The 26,893-nt window shown below is 45.4% G+C and overlaps 1 protein-coding gene across 2 annotated transcripts in view; it reads right to left on the bottom strand.

Moving 5' to 3' along the window:
* The window catches only part of LOC147017423 (translocating chain-associated membrane protein 1-like), a 45,840-nt gene that overhangs the window by 5,573 nt on the left and 13,374 nt on the right, over positions 1-26,893 (bottom strand). For both annotated transcript variants that reach the window (XM_085847071.1, XM_085847072.1), the window contains exons 7-9: positions 26,270-26,340; positions 2,645-2,749; positions 1,958-2,101 (exon numbers count right to left, since the gene is read on the bottom strand). In XM_085847071.1, coding sequence (XP_085703197.1) covers positions 1,958-2,101; positions 2,645-2,749; positions 26,270-26,340 — 320 coding nt within the window. The remainder of the gene's footprint in view (positions 1-1,957; positions 2,102-2,644; positions 2,750-26,269; positions 26,341-26,893) is intronic.

Below are 26,893 nucleotides of genomic sequence, written 5' to 3'. Positions count from 1 at the left end.
TCTAGGTGCTGCGGTGAAAGAGTAACAAACAAACGCACAAACAATTGAAATTATTAATAAAGTAAAAGGTTCGTAAATATTTGTATTCTGAGATAATCTCAATATTTTCATAGAAAGTGATTGATAAATACTCCCTCGTTTTACTAAAATCTATAAATATTTCCTTCATTTTTCCTGACATTAAGGACCTTTGCTCCAACTTACAAAGGAATGAAGATTGTCTTCAAGGCAGTTGATTGCTCTGGAAAAGTTGCCGGGGGGGGGGGGCATGTGAGTACGTAGCGCGAAGCCAATACGGTGATGCTGTCAGATGAACCCTGGAAAACTTAGGGTTCTGAACACTTATGGCTGCATGTGGTAGCATTTCTAGGGAAATTATTTCAGAGGGGATTGGTGGGTGGGAATGGGGGGGGGGGTCAACTTTATTTTGTGTTCCATACAATCCAAAAGAGAAAAGAATTGGAACAAAAGAAAAAATAAAACTCAAGGTAGGCAAGAAAGGAATAGGAACAGCAGCTAAATGACCCCAAAAAATCCAATTAAGTGAGCAAGTGGTTGAGAACAACATCTATATGTCACAAACGATGCTCCAAACTGCTAACGTTTTTCCAAGACGGAAAAAGCAAACAACTGGAATTCCTCCAGATACTTCGCAGTCGACTCCAAGGCAACACAATAGAGTGAAAATAACATCTGTAAATGTAAAATTAAGGTGAAAACCATTGCGATGGAACTGGAAGGTCTGTCATCATACGCTCCCTATCAGGAGTGGCACTACCCAGTTCACATCTACATAGAGAATTGGCGTCAAACAAAACTCGCTAAGCAATTAATCGCTCGTTCAAAAACTTTTCATTAAATATATTAAATCAATTGCAAGGAAAACTGCTTCGTGATCATTTGTGAATGTACACATTTTTGTGTTTTTTGGCCCCCAAAAATGGGGGGGGGGGAGGCATGTTCTTCCATCCCCCGCTGATCAACACGTATATGATTGTTTTTGTTTGTCAACTGCAATGTTTGTCAACAATCCATTTCACGCGGATGAAAGACAACAAGGACTTTCACCACGACAAACTTCATGCTTCATTTGAGAAACAGACACAAGCAAAACTTCCAGAAAAACGAGGAGGTGCTGAAAGCTGAAGAGTCAGCAAAAGATGGAGAGAAAACAATACAAAGACAGTCGTCATAAAGAGTTGATGCACATCCAAGTGCTGGCAGATTGTCATTGCTTTGCTCGCGACTGGCGATTGTTGCTCATGTCCTAAAATGAAAGTTGCATGGGCTAACTTACACAAATTCCATGGTGTTGCGTGACATATCAGTATTGGTATTGGATGATTTTGTCACATAAATATTGGTTATCAGCATGTCAGTAAATTGTGATATCCATTCCATTCCGTTCTTTTCATGTCTACGTGAGAAACATGGAAATTTGTGCAACATTACTAGCAGTCTCAACAGATTTAACATTCTTTAAGGATTTTCCAGCTCAAGTGACTATATTTAATTCTGTCCTCAAAGAGTCCCCTATTTGCCCTGATTGATTATCCCTAAGTAGAGTAAAGCTATATTTGTCAAATTGAGAAAATAACTTTTGCCAATGACAAATAAATTAACGGCTCATCAGAACTTGATGCCGAGACATTTTTCTTGTTATATTCTTCATACCATTCCCACTTGTTTGACATTCCCAGACCTAAATTTCTGTTCAATCTTGTCTGCACATTCTTTCTTATGACAAGCAACCAGTTTCTTAATTTCCTTTTGCACCCTTTTATTTTCAATTAAATAGGTATTTGTAAAAGAAACCTGTTTTACTTTTTTACAAAATAATCTCAATATCTTTTTTTTTAACACAGGGTTTACGATTTGGATTAATTCGAGCCAAAGTCAAGCAACAAGAAAGCATAATCCAGGGATTGTACCAAGACAAAGTTTTAAAAAGGCACACCTGATGGGAAGTATGTTGAAGTTTCCAGTCGCAATGTCCAACCGCCGGTTGTCCGAGCGAGCAAGGCCAAAGCCAATGGTGAGCACAGACATGGTGAGCGTCATGAGGCGGCCAAGAACAAAAAGCACGGCCCACACATCAAAGCTGAAGGATCAAACAAACAGAAGAATCAGTTACGATGACTTTAGCTTTTAGAACCCGAGGGTGACAGTATCAATATTAGAACAGCACTCAGTAGAGCGCATACCTCTGCCAGGCCTCTGTCATTCAAAATCTAATTGGCTTGTTCTCACCACCTAACCAACTCATCCACCAAGTTTTGTCATAATCGATTCACAACCGTTTGAAATATCATTTTTGGCCCCATCTCTCAGGGGGTTAAGTTAAGGTTAAGTTAATTGAAGTTAAGGTTAAGTTAATTGAAGTTAAGAATCACTTCAATTAAAAACAACTCTAGTATCCAGATCTACATCCACATCTTCACCAATATCGAATAAGTTTGTCCTTGAAACACCCAAACTGCCCACTAAGTTTCAGCTGAATTCGTCCACGACTTTTTGAGATATCCTGCTCACAGAAAGACAAACAGACAGACAAACAGACAGGGGTGAAAAACTAACCTCCGTTCGCCTTTGGTGATGGAGGTAGTAACCTGCTGCATTGAGTGGAAAGGGGTTTGAGACTTACCCCCTTTGGTAATCCTCGTCGATGAGGAAGAATATCCGGCATACGTGAAAGATCAGCTCCACAAAGTAATGCACCACGAACAGGATGAAGCCCAAACGTGTCAGGCTGAGATGAAACAAGACACACAACCAAGCTCAGATCGTGTGTATTTTGTAGAACATTACACTGTCGACTCGCATTAAAATGAACTGTCTGCCAAGTTTTGAAAATTATATATATATATATATATATATATATATATATATATATATATATATATATATATATATATATATATATATATATATATATATATCAACTAGAAGGGCACTCGGAAGAGCGCATACCTCCGCCACGTAATGCCTGATCCACGAAAACACATCGGGCCATAAACATTTTTGAAATATCAGGCTATATATCATTTTTGGCTCGATCTCTTAATGGTGAAAAATCACTTGAAAGATTAAATAATTGTCGTATCCAGATCCAAAATCAGATCTTCACCAAAATCGAATAAATTTATCATGATCACACACCCAACCTGTCCACCAAGTTTCATCTGAATCCATCTATAACCTTTTGAGATATCGTGCTACATATTGTTGCGGGCCGGGGGTTGGGTGAAAAGACCACTATGGGGGGGAAAGCTATCTCGGCTCCCACCAGACTCCTCGGAATTGTAGGCCATCGCAAAGGGATAATTCCATGACGCAGCGGGTCGCTTAACCGACCGTGGACGCCAATAACTCAACCACGTGACTTTGGGTCCTCCGTCTAGTTCATCTGGTTACCTAAAATAACCACATGATTTAATTACCGGGTAACACGCCCTCGGTACGCCTTGTCTGAACCGGATCACTCGACCGGACCAGTTCACTTTACCGGATCGGATGCAGCTGAGCGACATTGCCAAGGACTTACTGGCAAAAAGGAACGGATTGTTGGGAATAAAGTGCCGGCTAAGCTCAGATTCGGACCATGCTGGATCAATGGAGGAAAAGACAAAAACGAGCAGGGAACATTTCTAATAATGATTTATTTACAATGGGGCGAGGAAAGGTATGTGGTTCGATCAATAGATTTATTGGGGTGTGTTGTGCAGAAGGAGGTGTCGTCCACCAGACGGCAGTCTCCTTGGGTTAACCTGAGGCGGTCCCTTCGGGTGGGTGCCTGGAATGTCCTATCCCTAAGAGAGGATGATCACCTGTCTCTGTTATCATCTGAGCTCAAGCGTTTGGACATCGGGATTGCAGCTCTCTCTGAGGTTCGGAGACCGGATTGCGGCGAGATAATGGTGGGTGGTTACACCTACTATTGGTCTGGTCGCTCTGATGGTTACCATACCCAAGGAGTTGCTGTAGCTGTGTCCAATAGGCTGACCCCAATGATAATTGAGGTAACACCGGTCAACGAGCGTATTATGAGATTAAGGATTCGTCACTCCTTAGGTGTCATTTCCCTGTTCTCTGTTTATGATCCGACTGAGGCGAGTGATCTCACCGTGAAGGATGCATTCTACGCCACACTCGAGTCTGTGGTTGATCAGTTCCCCAGACGAGATACACTTCTAGTCTTGGGGGATTTCAATGCATCGACTGGAACTGATAGGGATGGTTATGAGATGTGTGTTGGTCCCCATGGGTCAGGAACTATGAACCAGAATAGCACTAAGTTCCTTGACTTTGCAAGAAGTCATGGACTTAGGGTGGCTGGTTCATGGTGTCAGCGCCCACAAGCTCATCGCTGGACTTGGTATTCCAACATTGGCGGTGCGGCAAAGGAGATTGACCATGTCCTCATTGACGGTCGCTGGAGGATGATCCAGAACTGCAGGGTCTACCGGAGTGCTCAGTTCCTCAATACTGACCACAGGCTTGTTGTTGCAACTCTAAAGCTGCACCTAAAATCCTGGAGAATGTTACCATCCCAGGCTAGGCTGGATGTTGCCAAGCTGAGGAGTTTGCGAACAGGCTGAGTGGACACTTGGGGGGTCTGGGTGCTTTGGGGGGTCCTGAAGAGTTGTGGAGTGCCTTCAAGACCACCGTCCTTGATGTTGCCGGTGGATGTCTTGGAACTCACCGCAGGGCAAAGAAGAATTTTGTCTCTCAAGGGACACTGGATACCATTGACCAGAGTCGCAGGGCCAGGCTGAATGGCAGAGCTGAGCTGTTCAGGGAGCTGAGGCGTAAAATTGTACGTGCACTGAGGGTGGACAAGGAGGCCTATGTGCGAGGAATCTGTGAGGGGGTAGAGCATCACCTGTGGACAGGTGATTCTCGTCCCACTTACAGGGGAATTCGCGCATTGCGTTCATCCAAGCCCATCCCTCGGAACACTGCAGTTAGAGCAGAGAGTGGTAGGCTCTTGACAAAGGAGTCTGAAGTGAAGGCCCGCTGGGCCGGTTACTTTGAGCAGTTGTACCAGGCTGATCCCCCAGCTGTCGAGTTGGACGTCAGGGGTGTTACAATCCCTGTTGCTGACCCTCCAATCAACTGTGGTCCACCTTCGCTTGTGGAAACACGGGCTGCGGTGAACCGGTTGAAACGGGGCAAAGCTCCAGGGATCTGTGGCATCCATACTGAACTTCTCAACGCTGGTGGAAATGCTGCACTCGTGTCGTTGCATGCAGTTCTGTGGTCAGCCTGGAACACAGGCATCATCCCAACTGATTGGAAGAGGGGCCTTGTTGTTTCTCTTTGGAAAGGGAAGGGTGATTGCCAAGGCTGCAACAACTTCCGAGGGGTGACGCTGCTCTCAGTGCCGGGCAAGGTCTTTGCTCGGATAATTCTCGATAGGGTTCGCCACCATCTGCTTGAGCACCAGCGTCCAAAGCAGTCAGGCTTTACACCAAAGAGGTCAACGATTGACTGTATCCTTGCTCTTCATGTCCTCACCGAACGCAGACGAGAGTTTCTGCAGGGGCTGCTTGCAGCCTATGTTGATCTCTGTAAAGCGTTCGATTCAGTGAATCGGGATGTCCTCTGGAGGATTCTTGGTCTTCGTGGGGTGCCACCAAAACTGATCAATCTGATGTCTGAACTCTACTCTGGTACTGAGAGTGCTGTGAAGTGTGGTGGTACCATCTCTGACTTATTTCCAGTTGTTACTGGAGTTCGTCAGGGGTGTGTACTGGCCCCCACACTTTTCAGCACTTGTATGGACTGGATTTTAGGGAGGATGTTGGAGAGATCAAGCTACGGTGCATCGTTTGGGAATGTCAAGATCTCGCACCTTGATTTTGCAGATGATGCAGTCATCTTTGCAGAGACTTTAGATATCCTTTTGGGGGCTCTCGAGGTGCTGAATGAGGAGTCGGAGCCGCTGGGATTACGGGTTTCTTGGGTCAAAACTAAGATCCAGGCTTTCGGTGACATCTTGGATGCTGCTGTCCTGTCTGTGTCTGTTTGTGGTGAGGATGTTGAGGTCGTGGAGAGATTCACTTACCTTGGCAGTGATATTCCTGTCTCTGCCGGGTGTGAGTCAGAGGTCAATAGACGTCTGGGTTGGGCCTGGGGAGTCATGGATTCACTGGATCATGGGGTGAGGCATTGCCAGTACCTGTGCGGGAGGACGAAAGTCCGAGTCTTCAGGTCCTTGGTACTTCCAGTCTTGCTCTATGGGTGCGAGACTTGGACTCTGACCAAGGATCTGAGACGGAGACTTAATTCCTTTGGTACCAGGTCTCTTCGGAGAATCCTTGGCCATCGCTGGACGGATTTTGTGTCCAACGAGAGGTTGCTGAGAGTGACTCGGATGAGATTTGTTACCTGCATAGTCCGTGAGCGTCAGTTGCGGCTGTATGGACATGTGGCTCGTTTTCCTGACGCTGATCCTGCTCACCAGATTCTCTCAGCGAGGGAGTCTCATGAGTGGAGGAGGCCAGTGGGCCGACCACGTGCCTCGTGGTTGCAGCAGGTTGACCATCATCTCAAGGAGATGGGGATGGGCCTGGCATCTGCCTGGGGGATGGCCAGACGGACGCCCCTGGAGTACCGGCGGAAAGTGGACGCAGCGACGCGCTGTTCTGGCACATGCTCCCATACCTGACCTGACCTGTGCAGAGATAGGGAAGAGAGGTGTGGTGCAGCAATAAACAAGAAACTTATAAAAGTGGACGCAAAGCAGACCGAACCCGAAAATAATAACAACAATCTTCTGCAGGCTTACTTGTATAGACAGGCGCCAGGACACACACACACACACACACACACACACACACACACACACACACACACACACACACACACACACACACACACACACACACACACACACGAACACACGAACACACGAACACACGAACACACGAACACACACGAACACACGAACACACACACACACACAAAAAACCCAATGAAGAGGGATTGAAGCAAGACAGGAGAGGAGTTGAGGCTACGGTCTCTCGGTACCTTGGTATAATTGATACACGGTACCCGAACGCGCCGCCAATACATTTGGAGGAGATGCTCCGTGGCACGGTACCCCCCTGACAGCTGGCGCGTCGTTCTTGCTTCAGGCAGCTCGCGTCAAGACCGTGGGTGTGAAGGAGGGGCTTGAGTTGGTAGGGTGGAGTCAGAGTCGTGTGGGCAGAGAAGAGGAGGAGGAGGAGGAGGAGTCCAGCGATGACGACAGAAGGCGGAGTCGAGGTGATGACGACAGAAGGCGGAGTCGAGGTCCAGCTTGAGCGGGAGAGGCAGGGCAGAGAGAGAGGAGGAGTCCGCTCGGACCTTCATAGGCCCCGCAACGCAGGGCGGGGGGGGCACCCCGAAACTCGGTGTCGTCACCCGAATCGGGCGCTCTGTTTGGCCCCGACCCCCGGTGCGGCCCGCCGCGATGGCCGGAAACCGCAGCATTCCACTTCCGGCAAGGTTACCCCGAGCCATAAAAATGTCTTGCTCCGACCTCACGACATGATACGAATCGCCCATACCGAACTCCGCGCCATGAATCGGCTTGCACGATCCCCCGGGCCATGCCCTGATGACCGGCCGAGAGTGGTGTCGGTGCCGCACGCCCGCCCCGACCAGCGCTGGTCAATGCGCCCACTCTGTGTGCGCCAACGTGGCCCAAGCTGTACAACATGCCTCCGCCAGATCGCAGCTTCGCTGGCCGTAGAAGCGAGAAGGTAAGATGTTATGGCAAACCCATGCACAGACAGTAAGATGTGTCCATTCGTGCCCCGCTCTGCACGATAAAGTGCAGCGAGCGGCGCACGGGTCTGCCTTTGAGAGCACGTTCTGTACAACATCTTCCATTGCGATCCGCCATTATGCACATGGCCAGCGCTCGCCCAATTCTGCTGTCGTGTGCGTGGGACGAAACCCCATCAATATAATTAGTCCAGAAATGGGTTGAAAGGAACGCGGCGCTTACGCCTTGCACACTCGCATCCTGCGCAACATTGCGTGGGGTTGCCTTTCTATTATTGGCCTCGGTAAGCGATCCATGCAGCGTAAGCGTCGTGCTGGGTGCGTTTCCTGTTCATTGAGTGGAAATTACGACTGCGTGTGCGTTTGGCAGGCTGCGTTCTCTACGGAGGGGTGTGGGTGTAATGCCTGCTTGCCCTTTGCTGAGGACCCATCTCACAGAGAAGGGCACACGTGGCTCAGATTTACCTCAGGAATAATCAGAAAAGAAGAGTAGAAATGAAGTTAGAAATGAAATGAAGAAGAAATGATATAAGCAAACCTAGCGATGAGATCCTCGCAACGCAAGCGCTGTTGTCCCGCCAGACAAAAGGGAAAGGACTATATACACGTATATTAATGGAATAACTGTCTTGGGGCCACTATCTGTTGGATACATGTGGTTCTGAAAACCGCAACAATAATCTTTTTGGCCCTATCTCTCAATGGTGAAGAATCACTCAAAAAATTATCGTAGCCAAAATCTAATCAGTTTGTCCTTGTCACACACTGAACCTGTCCACAAAATTTCAACTTTTTGATCCATCCAAAAGACCCTTTTTTATCTGTTCAAAAAGAGATATTCTGCACACAGACAAACAAACAATAACAAGAAAAAAAGCAATCAAGAGATTCCAGATCCTCATCAGGACTTGTTTTGTATGGTGTGTTGTGTGGTGTTTGAGTCGTTTTGTGTGGTGCATTTTGTGTATTGGTGTGTTACGTCATTAATGAGACAAAATTAGAACTGCCACTATATAACTGCTGGCAGTGATGACGGGTTCAGCCATTTCAGAGATTTTTGAAGGTTTAAACAATATATATATATATATATATATATATATATATATATATATATATATATATATATATATATATATATATATATATATATATATATATATATATGGCGGCCGAATCACATGACCGATGACGTCATCAAAAATTGTGGACCGTTTTATCCCGAGACGACAGTCAAAAATTTTCATTCTGATCGGATGTAGCGTTCTACATATGCAATTATAATGTCATAATGAAGGCACCTATGGCATCATTTTAAAAATAAATAAATAAATAAACAAGCAGTCATAGACTGGTACTTACGAAATCGTCAACTTGACCTATGACCTTGTCTAATAAAAGCTGTCTCTAGAGAAGGTAGCGACGCAAACCAGAAGTTTCTACGATGATTCTGTACCAAACCATCAAAAATCGTAATGTCGACCGAAGCAAAAATCTCCATTTCTCCACGCAATTATTTAATATTATTTCATCAGTCACAAAACCATAATATTCGGCCATCCACCAACAATCTTTGCATAATCCGACGGCTTAGCGAGTCAGGCATGCGACGATAACCTTCATTGGGATAAAAAATGAATTTTAAACATCATCTTTATCGAAAACACCGTCAACGCGCACACGGAAAGCCTTTACGTGATCAACGACGCCTCTGTTCGAGCGCGCTGCACCACGTGACGAGCCGTGACGCGGCAAGTGAAATATTTTTAATACAATCTTAAAACATCTCCAAAACATCCGATTTTTACCAGAATTTCGACAACCGACTTGTAAGCGTCCTAAGCGATCGCAAAAACCGAAGACAAAATTAAAATCGAAGTTAAAACGAACTCATAACGTTGACCGAAGCAAAAATACTCCATTTCTCCACATGAATTTATGGAATTATGTTTGACCTCACTGTGACCTTGACCTTGGACCGATTTTAACCAAAATCTAATCAGCGCTAGCCATCACCCTCCTGAATCACGTGGTGTAATTTGACATTAGTAGCTTCTTCCGTTCGAGTTATCGTGCCTACAAACAAACACAAACAAACAAATAAGCAGTCATAGACTGGTACTTACGAAATCGTCAACTTGACCTCTGACTTTGTCTCATAAAAGCTGTCTATTGAGAAGGTCGCGACACAAACCAGAAGTTTCTACGATGATTCTGTACCAAACCATCAAAAAATCGAATGTTTTGGATGTTTGACCTCACTGTGACCTTGACCTTTGACCGATTTTGACCAAAATCTAATCAGCGCTAAACACCACCCTCCTGAATCACGTGGTGTAATTTGACATTGGAAGCTTCTTCCGTTCTCGAGTTATCATTTTTTGGATGTTTGAGCTCACTGTGACCTTGACCTTTGACCAAAATCTAATCAGCACTCGCCATCAGCCTCCTGAATCACGTGGTGTAATTTGACATTGGTAGCTTCTTCCGTTCGAGTTATCTGTACCAAACCATCTAAAATCGAATATTTGACATCACCGTGACCTTGACCTTTGACCGATTTTGACCAAAATCTAATCAGCACCAGCCATCACCCTCCTGAATCACGTGGTGTAATTTGACATTGGTAGCTTCTTCCATTCTCGAGTTATCGTGCATACAAACAAACAAACAAACAAGCAGTCATAGACTGGTACTTACGAAATCGTCAACTTGACCACTGACCTTGTCTAATAAAAGCTGTCTCGAGAGAACGTTGCGACGCAAACCAGGAGTTTCTAAGATGATTCTGCACCAAACTATCAAAAATCGATTCTTTTGGATGTTTGACCTCACTGTGACCTTGACCTTTGACCGATTTTGACCAAAATCTCATCAGCACTAGCCATCACCCTCCTGAATCACGTGGTGTAATTTGACATTGGTAGCTTCTTCCGTTCTCGAGTTATCGTGCCTACAAACAAACAAACAAACAAACAAACAGAAACGGAAGGCATCAATATACTTACGAAATCTTTAGATTTCGTAAGTAACAAACATACAAACAAACACACAAACAAACACACAAACAAACACACAAACAAACAGAAGACGGAAGTCATCAATATACTTACGAAATCTTTAGATTTCGTATATAATTGTCTATAATTTCGTATATCATTCGAATAATCAATATACTTACGAAATCTTTAGATTTCGTAAGTTATAAACATTTATATATCACTCATTCCCCATGATGAGCTCTTGCTCTGTGCCAAGTTTCAATTATTTCCTTGGTGCGGTTCCAGAGATGGAGGTCCAAAGTTTTTCCATTTTTCCAATATGGCTGCCACACCATGTGACCTATGGCTCAATAAATTGTCATCACAACATTCTATGTTTGTAGTCGCACCAATTGGGAAAATTTCCCTTCAATCCAACACGTGGTTGTGGGACATAAAAAACACAAAAGTTCTGTGTTGACAAACAAACAAACAAGCAGTCATAGACTGGTACTTACGAAATCGTCAACTTGACCTCTGACCTTGTCTAATAAAAGCTGTCTCTAGAGAAGGTAGCGACGCAAACCAGAAGTTTCTACGATGATTCTGCACCAAACCATCAAAAATTGTAACGTCGACCGAAGCAAAAATCTCCATATCTCCACACAATTATTTAATATTATTTTATCAAAATCACAAAACCATAATATTTGGCCAGCCACCAACAATCTTTGCATAATCCGACGGCTTAGCGAGTCAGGCATGCGACGATAACCTTTATTGGGATAAAAAATGACTTTTAAACACCATCTTTATCGAAAACACCGTCAGCGCGCACACGCAGAACCTTTACGTGATCAACGCCGCCTCTGCTCAAGTGCACTGCACCACGTGACGACCCGTGACGCACGAGTGAAATATTTTTTATACAATCTTAAAACATCTCCAAAACATACGATTTTTACCAGAATTTCGACAACTGAGTTTTAAGCATCCTAAGTGATCGCAAAAACCGAAGACAAAATTAAAATCGAAGTTAAAACGAACTCGTAACGTCGAGCGAAGCAAAAATCTCCATTTCTCCACGCAATTATTCAATATTATTTTATCAAAGTCACAAAACCGTAATATTCGGCCATCCACCTACAATCTTCACATAATCCCACGGCTCAGCGAGTCAGGCATGCGACGATAACCTTTATTGGGATAAAAAATGACTTTTAAACACCATCTTGATTGAAAACACCGTCAGCGCGCACACGCAAAACCATACGTGACTCAACGACGCGTCTGCTCGAGCGCACTGCATCATGGGACGACTCGTGACGCGTCGAGTGAAATATTTTTTATACAATCTTAAAACGTCTCCAAAAAATGCGATTTTTACCAGAATTTCGACAACCGAGTTTTAAGCGTCCTAAGCGATCGCAAAAACCGAAGACAAAATTAAAATCGAAGTTAAAACGAACTCGTAACGTCGAGCGAAGCAAAAATACTCCACTTCTCCACATTAATTTACGGAATTATGTTTGACCTCATTGTGACCTTGACCTTTGACCGATTTTGACCAAAATCTAATCAGCGCGAGCCATCACCCTCATGAATCACGTGGTGTAATTTGACATTGGTAGCTCCTTCCGTTCTCGAGTTATCGTTTTTTGGATGTTTGACCTCACTGTGACCTTGACCTTTGACCGATTTTGACCAAAATCTAATCAGCACTAGCCATCACCCTCCTGAATCACGTGGTGTAATTTGACATTGGTAGCTCCTTCCGTTCGAGTTATCGTGCCTACAAACAAACAAACAAACAAACACACAAACAAACACACAAACAAACAAACAGAAACGGAAGTCATCAATATACTTAAGAAAGCTTTAGATTTTATCAGTAACAAACAAACGGACCCAAATGCAATACTCTCTCCTTCATTGAGGGTAAAAAAGATGTTGTGGAGAGCACGACACTTGCAAAATCACCCCCCCCCCTTTCCAAAAGTTGCCATGGATACATCAACATCAAATTGCCCATTTCATTCAGATTAAAATTGGCAATCTTAAAGCTCAGGTCAATCGGATAAAAATTGAATATTTTTCAGATTGAAATTTATTATTTTAGAAGTTTGGCCTTGAGTTGACCTTTAACCTTTTTTCCTCAAAAATAGTTGGTTTCTAAATTCAGTGATGGACGATACAATTGCTGCTCAATTTTCAGATTAATCAGATGAAAATTGATTATTTTCAGATTGAAATTGATGATTTTAGAAATTTGACCTCAAGATGAACTTTGACTACAAAATCAATAGGCTTCTCAGTTGAGACTACCTCTTCAACCTGATAAAGTTTAGAATTGTGACCTGTAGGCAATAAACTGAGAGACAGAGTAACAAAATTGACTGACCAACATACTTGAACAATCCTCGATTTTGCAAGAAAAAAAACAATAAAATCAGGTCAGGTCAGGTCAGGTCAGGTATGGGAACATGTGCTGGAGCAGAGCGGCGCTGCGTCCACTTTCCACCGGTACAACAGGGGCCTCCGTCTGCCCATCCCCCATGCAGATGCTTGGCCCATCCACATCTCCTTGAGATGCTAATCAACCTGCTGTAACCACGAGGCACGTGGTCAGCCCATTGGTTTCCTCAACTCAAGAGGCTAACTCGTTGAGAGAATCTAGTGAACAGGATCGGCGTCAGGAAAACGGGCTACATGTCTATGCAGCCGCAGCTGATGCTCACGGACTATGCAGGTAGCAAATCTCATTTGAGACTCTCCAAAAAACCGCTCATTGGACACAAAGTCCGACCAGTGATAGCCAAGGATTCTCTGAAGAGACCTGGTACCAAAATAATTAAGTCTGTCTCAGATCCCTGGTCAGAGTCCAAGTCTCACATCCAGAGAGCAAGATGGGAAGCACCAAGGACCTGAAGACTCGGACTTTCATCCTCCTGCACAGGTACAGACACAGCGCCACACCCCATGATCCGGTGAATCCATGACTCCATCGGCCTGACCCAGATATCCATTGACCTCTGGCTCACATCCAGCAGAGACATGAATATCACTGCCAAGGAAAGTGAATCTCTCCCTGACCTCAACATCCTCACCACAAACAGGTACAGACAAGATAGTTGCATCCAAGGTGTCATTGAAAGACTGGATCTCAGTTTTGACCCAGGAAACCCATAATCTAAGTGGCCCAGGCTCCTCATTCAGCAACGCGTGGGCCCCCAACAGGATATCCAGAGTATCCGCAAAGATGACTCATCATCTGCGAAATCAAGGTCAGAGATCTTGACAATCCCAAATGATGCACCGCAGCTTGATCTCTCTGACATCCTCCCCAGAATCCAGTCCATACTAGCACTGAAAAGTGTGGGGGCCAGTACACACCCCTGACAAACTGCAGTAACAACTGGAAACAAGTCAGAGATTACATCACTGCATCTCACAGCACTCTTAGTACCAAAGTATAGTTCAGACATCAGACTGATCAGTTTTGGTGGCATCCCACAAAGACCAAGAATCCTCTCGAGGGCATCCTGATTGACTGAATTGAACGCTTTGCAGAGATCAACATAGGCTGCAGGCAGCCCCTGCTGAAACTCTTCTGCGTTTGGTGAGGACCTGACGGGCAAGGATACGGTCAATCGTTGACCTCTGGTGTAAGGCCTGACATTCTGTGTGCTGGTGCTCAAGCAGATGGTGGCGAACCCTTTCAAGAATTATTCGAGAAAACACCTTACCCGGCACTGAGAGCAGCATCACCCCTCAGTAGTTGTTGCATTCCTGGTGATCACCCTTTCCTTTCCAGAAAGGGATAACAAGGTCCCTCTTCCAATCAGTTGGGATGATGCCTGTGTTTCAGGCAGAGCACAGAACTGCATGCAACGACATGAGGAGAGCATTTCCACCAGCCTTCAGAAGTTCAGTGTGGATGCCACAGATCCGAGGAGCTTTCCCCCGTTTCAACGCAGCTTGTGTTTCCACAAACGAAGGTGGATCACAGTTGATTAGGGGGTCAGCAATAGAGATAGTAACACCCCTGACATCCAACTCAAGAGCTGGTGGATCAGCCTGGTTCAGCCGCTCAAAGTAACCAGCCCAGCATGCTTTCACTTCGGACTCCTGTGTCAAGAGTCCACCACCCTCTGCTCTATAACTGCAGTACACCTTGGAGGAATGTAATGCACAAATTCCCCTGGACGCAGGACAAGAATCACTTGACCACAGGTGATGCTCTACCCCTTCATAGATTCCTCATACATAGGCCTCCTTATCCACCCTCAGCGCACGTAAAGTTTTACGCCTCAACTCCCTGAAATGCTCAGCTCTGCCATTAAAGGTCCCCTGACATGCAAAAGTACATAAATTTCATTTATATATGTCCTATAGGAGTTTTTCATCGTGATTTGAGATCTGACAATGTTTTTTCACAAAACTCATTCTGTAAAATTTAAAAAAAATCAAACCTCTTCGGGAATGCCCCTAAAAATTCTCCTGAAAAGGGCGTAACCCACATGACGTCATATACAGGATGTCAAAGGCTGCACGTTAATTACTCGGGTGGGTGGTCTACGTGATTCTATTGGCTTTCTGTGTGTTTCCACATTTGATTGGTCGACTCAATCGCTTTGTTCATTTCTGCTTTAAAAAAAAAATCGAACATTTGTTTTTGAATAATGGATGACATGGACTTTCACTTGTCTGGTAACGACAGTGAGTGTGAGAGAAATTAAGGATTTTGTTCTGAATCACATGGAGAATTGTCGGATAACGTAGTCGCGGGAGGTGAAGTTCAGGCAGCTGGAAATGAAATACGGCCTTACCTGTTCGAGTCCGAAGCAGGACAAGCAGAGGAAAATGGCGATGAAATTCCCGGCGTTCATTATGATCGGGAGGACATCGAAGGAAGACTCGGAAATAACAACTGGTTTGACTAAATCCTATTCGTAATTCAATAATGTAAATTCGACTTGCATACTGCTCGATATCAGAAATATTTTAGTGAGGTGAAGTGACCAGCGCAGCGCAGCGGACATGTTGCACCGCGGCGAATGAATCGCAAGCAAGGCCGGCGCGTGTCATCGGCCGTATCTCTCCGCGCATAAAACAAAGCAATCTCGCTGTTCGGATACGATGAAAACTTGTGTGCAGAACACACTTTGTGACACAAATGCCTCGAGTAGTCCGATAAATCTGACGTTCTGTTGCATTTTTATTTATTTCATTCCTACTGTTGTCATGTAGCACCAGTAGAAAACAACAAGCCTGGTGTTGGATTAGTGGTGAGAGTGGCGTCTTGGGATCCTAGGGTCCTGAGTTCAAGCCTCGTTTGCCGCTGAATTAAAATACACCAGGAGGTTGACTCAGCCTGTCATCCTTCCGAGGTCGGCAAAATGAGCACCAGTGTACTGGTAAGGGGGACATTGCATCAGTGGCATAGCCGCGTCCCAACCAATGATGCAACCAGCAGCAACAGGTTGCACTCAATGGAGAGAGAGTAGAAAACAATGAAGAAAAGAGAATAATAAAAGAAAGCGACAGCACGTCAGATTTATCGGCCTAGTCTGACGGACGACGGATTTATCGGCCTAGTCGGACGGACGACGGATTTATCAGACAAGTCAGACGGACGACGGATTTATCGGCCTAGTCTGACGGACGACGGATTTATCGGCCTAGTCGGACGGACGACGGATTTATCAGACAAGTCAGACGGACGACGGATTTATCGGCCTAGTCGGACGGACGATGGATTTATCAGACAAGTCAGACGGACGACGGATTTATCGGACAAGTCAGACGGACGACGGATTTATCGGACAAGTCGGACAGACGAGGGATTTATCGGACTCGTCTAGACTCTAGAGATCTCGAGTCAATCCACTCTGTGCAAGTTTCTGTATGCGACGTCAACGCTGCGATTCGCTGAGGTCAACTTTTTTTAGGGGCGGGGCATAGCAAGTTGTGAAAGGCATCAGAAATGATCAAAATATTGCTGTCCATCCATCCATCGGGACCATACTCCATGCAGAGCGTTGGTGCTGCCTAAGCAGTCTCCTTGGCTATTGGACACAATCCTGGACGGGTCGCCACTCCGACACAGTATACCAGCATGGTGGCACTCATTTTTTCCGACATCGGAAGGATGACAGGCAGAGTCAACCCCACCTGGTATGAATTCAACAGTGGAGTGGGGTTTGAACTCAGGATCAGAGGATTCCAAGCCACCACCCTAACTATTGAGCCAACACCAGGTATAATATTGATGTAATTATCCCATTTTTGATTAAAAAAAAAACATGGGTGATTTCTTCACTCGGAAGGTCAAGTTAATATATAAATAACCAGAAAGTTTTGCATGTCAGGGGACCTTTAAGCCTGGCCCTGCGACTCTGGTCAACGGTATCCAGTGTCCCTTGCGAGACAAAATTCTTCTTCGCCCTCCGGTGAGTTCCAAGACATCCACCGGCAACATCAAAGACAGCAGTCTTGAAGGCACTCCACAATTCTTCAGGATCCCCCAAAGCACAAAAACCCCCAAAATCCCATCTCAGCCTGTTCGTAAACTCCTCAACTAACTCCTCATCCTTGAGCTTGCAACATCCAGCCTAGGCTGGGATAGTACTATTCTCCTGGATTGAAGCTGAAACTTCAGGAGTTGCGACCACAAGCCTGTGGTTGGTCGTGAAGAACTAAGCACTCCGGTCGTTATGAATCATCCTCCAGCGACCATCAACAAGCACATGGTTAATCTCATTTGCCACACCACCAGCGTTGGAATACCAAATCCAGCGATGAGCCTGTAGGTGCTAAAACAATGAACCAGCCACCCTAAGTCTATGACTTCTGGCAAAGTCAAGGAACTTGGTGCGATTCTGGTTCACAGTTCCAGACCCATGGGGACCAACACATGTCTCATAACCATCCCTATCAGTTCCAGTCGATGCATTGAAATCCCCCAAGACTAGAAGAGTATCTCGCCTGGGGCACTGATCAACCACAGACTCGAGTGTTGCATAGAACACGTCATTCACGGTGAGATCACTCGCCTCAGTTGGAGCATATACAGAGACCAGGGAAATGACACCAAAGGAGTGACAAATCCTTAGTCTCATAATACGCTCGTTGACAGGTGTTACCTCAATTATCATTGGAGTCAGCTTATTGGACACAGCTGCAGCAACTCCTTGGGCATGGTATCCATCAGAGCCAGGTAAGGTCAGGTATGGGAGCATGTGCCAGAACAGCGCGTCGCTGAGTCCACTTTCCGCCGGAACTCCAGGGGCCTCAGTCTGGCCATCCCCCAGGCAGATGCCAGGCCCATCCCCATCTCCTTGAGATGATGGTCAACCTGCTGCAACCATGAGGCACGTGGTCGGCCCACTGGCCTCCTCCACTCATGAGACTCCCTCGCTGAGAGAATCTGGTGAGCAGGATCAGCGTCAGGAAAACGAGCCACATGTCCATACAGCCGCAACTGACGCTCACGGACTATGCAGGTAACAAATCTCATCCGAGTCTCTCTCAGCAACCGCTCGTTGGACACAAAATCCGACCAGCGATAGCCAAGGATTCTCCGAAGAGACCTGGTACCAAAGGAATTAAGTCTCCGTCTCAGATCCTTGGTCAGAGTCCAAGTCTCGCACCCATAGAGCAAGACTGGAAGTACCAAGGACCTGAAGACTCGGACTTTCGTCCTCCCGCACAGGTACTGGCAGAGCCACACCCCATGATCCAGTGAATCCATGACTCCCCATGCCCGACCCAGACGTCTATTGACCTCTGACTCGCAGCCAGCAGAGACATGAATATCACTGCCAAGGTAAGTGAATCTCTCCACGACCTCAACATCCTCACCACAAACAGACACAGACAGGACAGCAGCATCCAAGATGTCACCGAAAGCCTGGATCTTAGTTTTGACCCAAGAAACCCGTAATCCCAACGGCTCCGACTCCTCATTCAGCACCTCGAGGGCCCCCAAGAGGATGTCTAAAGTCTCCGCAAAGATGACTGCATCATCTGCAAAATCAAGGTCCGAGATCTTGACATTCCCAAACGATGCACCGCAACTTGATCTCTCTGACATCCTCCCTAAAATCCAGTCCATACAAGTGCTGAAAAGTGTGGGGGCCAGTACACATCCCTGACGAACTCCAGTAACAACTGGAAATAAGTCAGAGATGGTACCACCACACTTCACAGCACTCTCAGTACCAGAGTAGAGTTCAGATATCAGATCGATCAGTTTTGGTGGCACCCCACGAAGACCAAGAATCCTCCAGAGGACATCCCGATTCACTGAATCGAACGCTTTACAGAGATCAACATAGGCTGCAAGCAGCCCCTGCCGAAACTCTCGTCTGCGTTCGGTGAGGACACGAAGTGCAAGGATACGGTCAATCGTTGACCTCTTTGGTGTAAAGCCTGACTGCTCTGGACGCTGGTGCTCAAGCAGATGGTGGCGAACCCTATCAAGAATTATCCGAGCAAAGACCTTGCCCGGCACTGATAGCAGCGTCACCCCTCGGTAGTTGTTGCAGTCTTGGCGATCACCCTTCCCTTTCCAGAGAGGGACAACAAGGTCCCTCTTCCAGTCAGTTGGGATGATGCCTGTGTTGATCTCTGGTTCTGTTGTGGTCAGTTGTGTCAGTCAGTTGTGGATGATGCCAGTCAGTTGGGATGATCCTCTCTTTGGGATAGGACATTCCAGAAACCCACTTGAAGGGACCGCCTCAGGTTAACCCAAGGAGACCGCAGTCTAGTAGACGACACCTCAACACCACCCCGACACACACTACCGCAATCTGACCTGGGAAGGTTACCCCGTGGTTTTCTTCCCATCATCAAAAAGTGAGGGTCCCCAAGGCTCTGTCCCAATCCCGTCTTTCGGTGAGCTGCCCTGCGGAGGGCAGCTGAAGAGGAGGTACTCTCATGGAATGGGTTTTCAATTTTCTTTGCATTTTTCTTGTGCTTTACGGTGGCTGGGCTGCAAATCCTGCCACCAACCTAAAAAAAAAGTAACCCAACTGCAGGAGCACGTCCACAGACACAGTTGGGCACGAGACATGGAAGGCCGTTGGTTCACAAGGAGCTTCTTGGCCCTGAGACAGGTTTTGCTTTTAATCCTGCTGGGTGTCCACATCATACACCCTCCTCACCAGGAAATCTGGTGGGGGAGACTGGTTGGTCACTGGAAGCGAGCAAGTCGGAAACCTTTGTCTCTTTTGCAAGTACAGAGATAATGCAGTCAGCTTTAGCCTGAGCAGTGGGTCAATGAAATACATTAATTTGGCAACAAAAGATTTATGTTGGTATTGAAGCTCATGGGAGAGCAGAACAAGTGTCAAAACAGATCATCAGACAAAATGGGGCAAAAGGAAAAGTGTGGAACAGCACCAAACAGATACATGACAGCACAAGTCGAATTGTAGAAGAAGCATGAGAACAGGGTCTCAGTGCATGTAGCAAAGCTCAGCAGTAGAAATGGCAGAGACCATGAGGTGGCGGTGGGCTGCAGACTGGAAATCCTAAAGAGAAGAGCTCGAGACAACAGACTCGGGAAGATGGTTCCACAGGAAATAATAAAGGGGCTTGAAATAATGGAGATGAGTGTTTGAATGAAAACTTGGGGAGGGTAACAAGAAAAGGGTGCCATGAGGAGATAGATGTGTGTGACCTGGAGGCACAGGGACTGAATGGAGAGGTGAGAGAGCAGGAGAAAGACCAGAATAGCAATAGTGAAAATAAACTGAAAAGCCACCAACCTGCATATAAGCAAGAAAGAGACCCAGAGATTCAGCTGTCTGACAAGATTCCAACATGGTATCTTTTATCAGGAAGCTGAATCTCTAGATCTTTAGATTCTAGGGGCTCAATGTGGGCAAGATGGGAAGCAGCAGCACCAGTCTACAGTGAAAACCACATTCCATTACACTCCAAATGAAAGCTTAGAAGTTGAGGACAACAGAGGAAGGAGTTGGCCCTGTAGAGAATTCCGATGTGATGGCCAATTTTGAAGGCCACCTTTGTAGACAGTTGTCTAGTTATGGTCTGTTTTGGCATCATTCCTATTAATTTGGGCAGTGTTGGTCATTTTCTTTGACACAGGCAGGCAGCCCTCAGAAAAACAACCTGGAAGACAGCAGAGAAACAGGAGTATAAAATGACCGTTTTTACAGCCATTTTTCCCTGCTGTGCAGGGGTTAGGCTTTTTCTTGAGGCAATGTTTTATGGCCGGATGCCCTTCCTGACGCCAACCCTGGTCGCCTCTTACGACACACAGGGATATGGTATACCTATTCTAACCGGGGCATACACCGGGACCAGTACACTGGTACTCACTTCGCCGACCTCAGATGGATGATAGGCTGAGTCAACCGCCTGATGTTAATTCAGCAGCCAATGGGGCTTGAACTCAGGACCCTGGGATCCCAAGCCGCCACCCTAACCACTAAGCCAACACCAGGCTCAGAGAAACAGGAGTAAACAAGGCAAATTAACAGTTTTTTGTGTATTAGGACACTTATGCTGTCAGGACCAGTCATGGTGGACGACTGAAGCGAGGTTATGAATTTCACCACCTTGGCAGGAAGAACATTCACATGGTACTGGATATTTTCAGTGAGAAGGTGTATGTTATGTATAGGAAGCAAGTGAGTCAGAAACCTTGGTCTCTTTTGCAAATACAGAGACAATGCAGTCAGCTTCAGCATGAGGAGTGTCCATCATGATCCCAATCTTCAAAAGGGAAGGAACAGATGAGGAGTATGCTCCAGAGATAGAATTGAACCATCACCGAGTTTTCGTGAAAGTTGAAAGACCCACGAGTTGGAACCTCAGAAGCACTGAAGCTGAATTCTGCTGCATCTGAGGTCGAAAGCACAAGGTTCCGAGTTTCGTGGAGCTACTCCAGGTTTCCATTCATGGGGGTGGCCTTTCCAGGAAGGAAAGGCAAGTTGCTTTCTGACAATTGCTGCACCACACTAATAATTTTTTTTTTTAAACACAATATGTTGAGCAAGATATCTGAAGGCATGAATGTAGGAACAAAAACACAGACATACAAACAAAGCCAGGCATGCACACAGCAGAGAGACAAAGCTGGAGATTATTGAAAAAAAAAACGAGTCCAGGCACTATGTCTATGTCGAGGACATGAAGAGATTATAGATCATTCGATGCAAGAGATGGTGGATTACAGGCCAGGACAATCTGCCCGATTAAATGAGCAGAGACAGCGGCATCTTGGTGAATTCCCAAAGACCACCAGGGAGCCAGATACTTTAAGTATTGGTTGGTGCGCGTTCGAGATTCCACAGTATTTTTTGACAGAGTCGGGGAATCAAAAGTTGGCACCGGAACCAATGTCCAAATTCTTACCCTAACCTCTTGTCATGGTTCTGGTGGCCCACCATGACGCCAACCTACCTCCCCATCTGTCCAACCATGTGCAACAGGAACAATTCACGTGAATGATTAAGAAATATTCACAATGTTTCAACAAACTGCTTCCGGGTGAAGAAAGGTGGAAAACAAAAATTGAGAGAAAAAAAAAAAATCAAAGGAATGAATGAATCAGGCCAGTTGAGCTTGGTGAGAAATATAAACCAGTAACAAAAAGGGGAATACAAAGACATACTAACAACACTTAACTCTCAAATACAGCAGAGAACACAGCAAAGTTTGATGGTTCTAAAAGTTGCCAACATCACTGCATTACAGAAAAAGGTGCAAAAACCGGTCACCTTAAAACTATAGAGCATGGAATCAATCATCACAGTTGACATGAAATCATTCCTTTTCTCCAACAGCCTCATCTCGGATCACCAATTTAGATTCAGATTGGGCCAATCTACTTTGAACATTCTACTTCCACTCACCCACCAATGGCTAGAAGCTCTCAATGTCAAACATGAGATCAGGTCTCCACTCTGGACATATCTCGAGCTTTCAATATCGTCTGGCATCCTGCCTTGCAAAACAAACTCCGTGCCGATATAATCCAAGGTCAACTCCCCTCTTGCGTTACTGACTTCTGACTTCCTCTACTCTCGTAGCCAACATGTGGCTCTCAAAGGAATCCTTTAATCTCCTATCCCTGTTTAGGTTCGAGTCCCCCCCAAGGCAGGGTTCTGGGCCCACTCCTACGATTGATTTTCATTAATGATCTTTCTGACTCGCTGGAAAAAACCCCTTTATCGATTTGCTGATGACTCCAACCTCTGCCGTGAGATCCCTCATCCTTCAGAAAGGCAGACGACGGCAGCCTCTCCCTTCTCTTCAGACCTTGATGAAAACTCACAAGGTTTTATCTTGAAATACCATGACCCCAAAAAGCCCCACCCGCATCATGCATCCAATGCTGACTTCTGCTCAGGAGAAGGCTGAACTCCTCAATTCTGTTTGCTTCCAAACCTTGTGTCCACAACCCCCCACTCTCGGTACCTTCCCGAGCCTACCCAAATGCCCCTGGACTCCGTATCTTTTACTCCTAAGAAGGTGGAGAAGGTTCTTTCAACCCTCGACTCGAACTCCGTGACTGGACTAGACAGCATCAGCTCACGTGTCCTAAAAACCTGCTGTGTTGTTTTCCTCACGTGTCCTAAAACACCCTCTCTCTCTCTGCCCTTTTCACCCTGTCATTTGTGCTAGGTCATCTTTCATCAGCTTAGAAATCCACATACATCACTGCACAACATAAAAAAGGAACAAAAACTGATCCCCTCAATTGCAGACCTATCATTATCAGCTTACTTCTAATCATCAGCAATATCATGGAATCCATCATCGCTGCTGATATGAAATCCTTCCTTTTCTTCAACAAACTCATCTCACATCACCAATTTGGTTTCAGACCAGGTCACTCCACCAGGTCACTCCACCTTCCACTCTCTTCCATGCTGCATCCACTCTCCCAACAATGGAGGGAGGTCCTCAATGTCAGACATGAAATTAGGGCCATCTTTCTGGACATATCTCGTGTTATTGCAACAGTCTGGCATCCCGCCTTGCTCTCCAAACTGTCTGCCGATGGAATCCAAGAAAAAGCCTGGTGTTGGCTTAGTGATTAGGGTGGTGGCTTGGGGTCCTTTGGTCCTGAGTTCAAGCCCCGATAGCCGCTGAATTAATACACCAGGGGGTTGACTCAGCCTGTCATCCTTCTGAGGTCGGCGAAATGAGTACCAGTGTGTACTGGTCGAGGGACACTGCATCAGTGACACAGTCGCGCTTCCAATAAATGATAGCTACCCCGGCAGCTGAGCTGCCATACGCAGGAAAAAGAAGAAGAAGATGGAATCCAAGGCCCACTCCACACATGGCTTAACAACTTCCTCTACTCTCATAGCCAACATGTGCTCTCAATGGAATCCTTTAATCTCCTCTCCAGTCAAGGCTGGAGTGCCACAACGCAGTGTTCTGGGACCATCCTATTCCTGATCTTCATCAATGATTTCTCTGACACTGGAAAATTCTCTTCATCTATTTACTCATGACTCCACCCTCTGTCCTGACATCCCTCATCCTTCAGACAGGCAGGCTGCTGCCTGTTCCCTCTCTTCAGTCCTTGGAAAAAAAAATTAATCACAAGCTGGTCAAACACTTGGATTCTGTCTTTAAATCCTAACAAATCTCACTATCTCTCTCCGAAAGGACCGTCTGGCAAACCCTCCTATCTACTTTCTTAACAATCCTCTTGAGGAAGTTCAGTCATTCAAACTCCTGGGACTCACGAGAAGCCATGATCGTGCTTGAGGAAACCCCATTTCAAAATTGGTCTCCAAAGCCAGCCGCCGACTGGGCATCCGCAGTTGTACAAAGTCCTTCCTTGGCAAACCTGAACACCTATCCACCTACATACCTTCATCCGCAGCTTGAAGGAGTTACTGCTCCCCCGCCTCACATATTGCTCGGCTTGATGCCATGGAAACCAAGGCCTTCAAGATCATTGGAATCTCCCGCGCTGAAGCTGAGCTTATGGGTCTATCACATCACCATTGCAGACAGGTCGCTGGTCTCTCTGTCTTCTACCGCCTCCTTTCTGGTCTTGCACCCTGTGTTCTTTCCATGTTGTCACCCATACTGCTGCAGGGTTCATACGGTCCACCATCAACCCCCTTCCAGTGAAACTACCTAAATCCAGGATCACTGCTCACCTCCACTCATTTGTTCCTCTTTTTTTCACACCTGGGGAACCAACTTCCACATCCTCTTCATTCTCATCCTTCCCTTCAGGTCTTCAAGGTCGCTGTTCACCACCATCTCAGATCTTCCACAATCCTCAACCATTATCTTTTCAATTCAATCCCCCCTCCCATCCCCCACCTCTTTATAAATTTTCAGTTCTTCTTCTGCATCCAACTTGTCCAACTTCCCTGCCCCTCATTTCTCCCCACACCCTTTATTTGTCCAAATCTCCTATTTTCTCCTTCGACCTTGCTGGTGGTGGGCCTTCAACCCCTCTACTGTTCCTTTTGTTCCATCACGTCCTGATCTGTTCAGTATTCTAGCTCTTCCACAAGGTTTGACCCTGTATACAAAAACAAAAGACTGGTTATTAATACTTAGATTTGCAGAAGTGAAACAAGTCTGTGTCCAAAAACTAAAGAATCGGGTATGGGGGGAGGGGGGGTTGGATAGGAAGAGGGGTCAGAGATAAGTTAGTCAATTAATAAATCTTCGAAAGCAAGAACAACATACAATACATCTTGTTCTTTTAAATAGACCAAGGTACTTTAATATTGACTTACTGCAGAGGGTGCAAGACCAAAAATGAGGTGATATGAAACAGAAGAAAAAGAATTTTACAAAATTTAATAAAAAGACAATAATAAAAATAAAAGGACAGCATCTGTCCCTTTCCCTACCCCCTTTTTTTGTTTTGTATACCTTGTCGAGGTTCGTACGAGAGCTAAAAGAATCATTTGAGAAATACCTTTCTCAACTCTGTGCTTAATTATCAAACCTTGGAAGCATAATTAACAATATCTTACAATTCTGCTCATGGCATCAACATTTACTTTTAACTCTTCTTTTTATTCCGTTCGGCCCATTCAAAAGCAAATCTTTCCTCAAAACATTCGCCATGCCGGATGACGTCAAGTGCAACCATCCCATGATTGTTGTTGTCAACTCTATTCATTTAGTTAATCAAGGGATTGTGATTGCTGTTTTTCTATATCCCTCTCGTCCGATGAAATCCCATACCATCCCACCTCGTCCTTGATGGGTTATATCCGCTGATACCGAAATAATTTTGCATGCACCCGTGTGAAAGATAAAGTGACATGAAACACGACAAATATTTCCTGCTGATTCTTATGACTTCACTTCAAAGCATCCCTGGTTTCTTTTACTACAAATGTTTTTTTCTTTAAGAGAAGCAAACTATTGAACTTTACAATCGACCAATTTTGAGGCAAACAAAATCCCATAAATCTGCCAATTTTGCTCATTTGGAGAACACTGAAGCAAATGAGGCAGCTTCATGAACCAATGATGTGTGTGCTTACTTGAGGAGGTAAGCCGCAGAAATGTGCAACAGGTATAAAGTGATATGTAAGAGCAGTCTTGATAAATCTTCCTGCAAGAGGGGATAGAACGACAATTTTAAAAAGGTTAGCATTATCAACAAAAGCTAGTAAAATGGTATTGGTTGGTGAAAGGTGTGGGCATAGCAACAAGCATGGACATGACATGAAGATAACAATAAACTAGAGGGGGAGCACTCGGGAGAGTGCAAAACCTCCGCCGCCAATACTGCTGGGTCACTCAAGTGAACCTTATATCTTATTCATTAAATATGTCAACAGTGCTGACAGTTATAGTTCTTTTCTCCAACATTTTTTTTGGGGGGAGGGGTTGGAAATCACTTAACATGTATAAATGCAAAAAAAAAAAAATTTTTTCTCTTACAATTTTTTTTGGGGGAGGGGTTGGAAATCACTTAAAACATGTAGAAATGCAAAAAAAAAAGTTGCAAAAAATTTTTTTTCTCTTTTTTTTGGGGGGGGGGGGAGGTTGGAAATCACTTAAAATATGTAGAAATGCAAAACAATTTTTTTTCTCTAAATTTTTTTTTTGGGGGGGTTGGAAATCACTTAAAACATGTAGAAATGCAAAAAAAAATTATTTTT

The sequence above is a fragment of the Eptatretus burgeri genome, chromosome 11 (assembly GCF_056783735.1).
Source record: "Eptatretus burgeri isolate ZD-2024b chromosome 11, Ebu_testis_v1, whole genome shotgun sequence".
NCBI lineage: Eukaryota > Metazoa > Chordata > Myxini > Myxiniformes > Myxinidae > Eptatretus > Eptatretus burgeri.
This window is presented reverse-complemented; position numbering and strand designations above follow the sequence as displayed.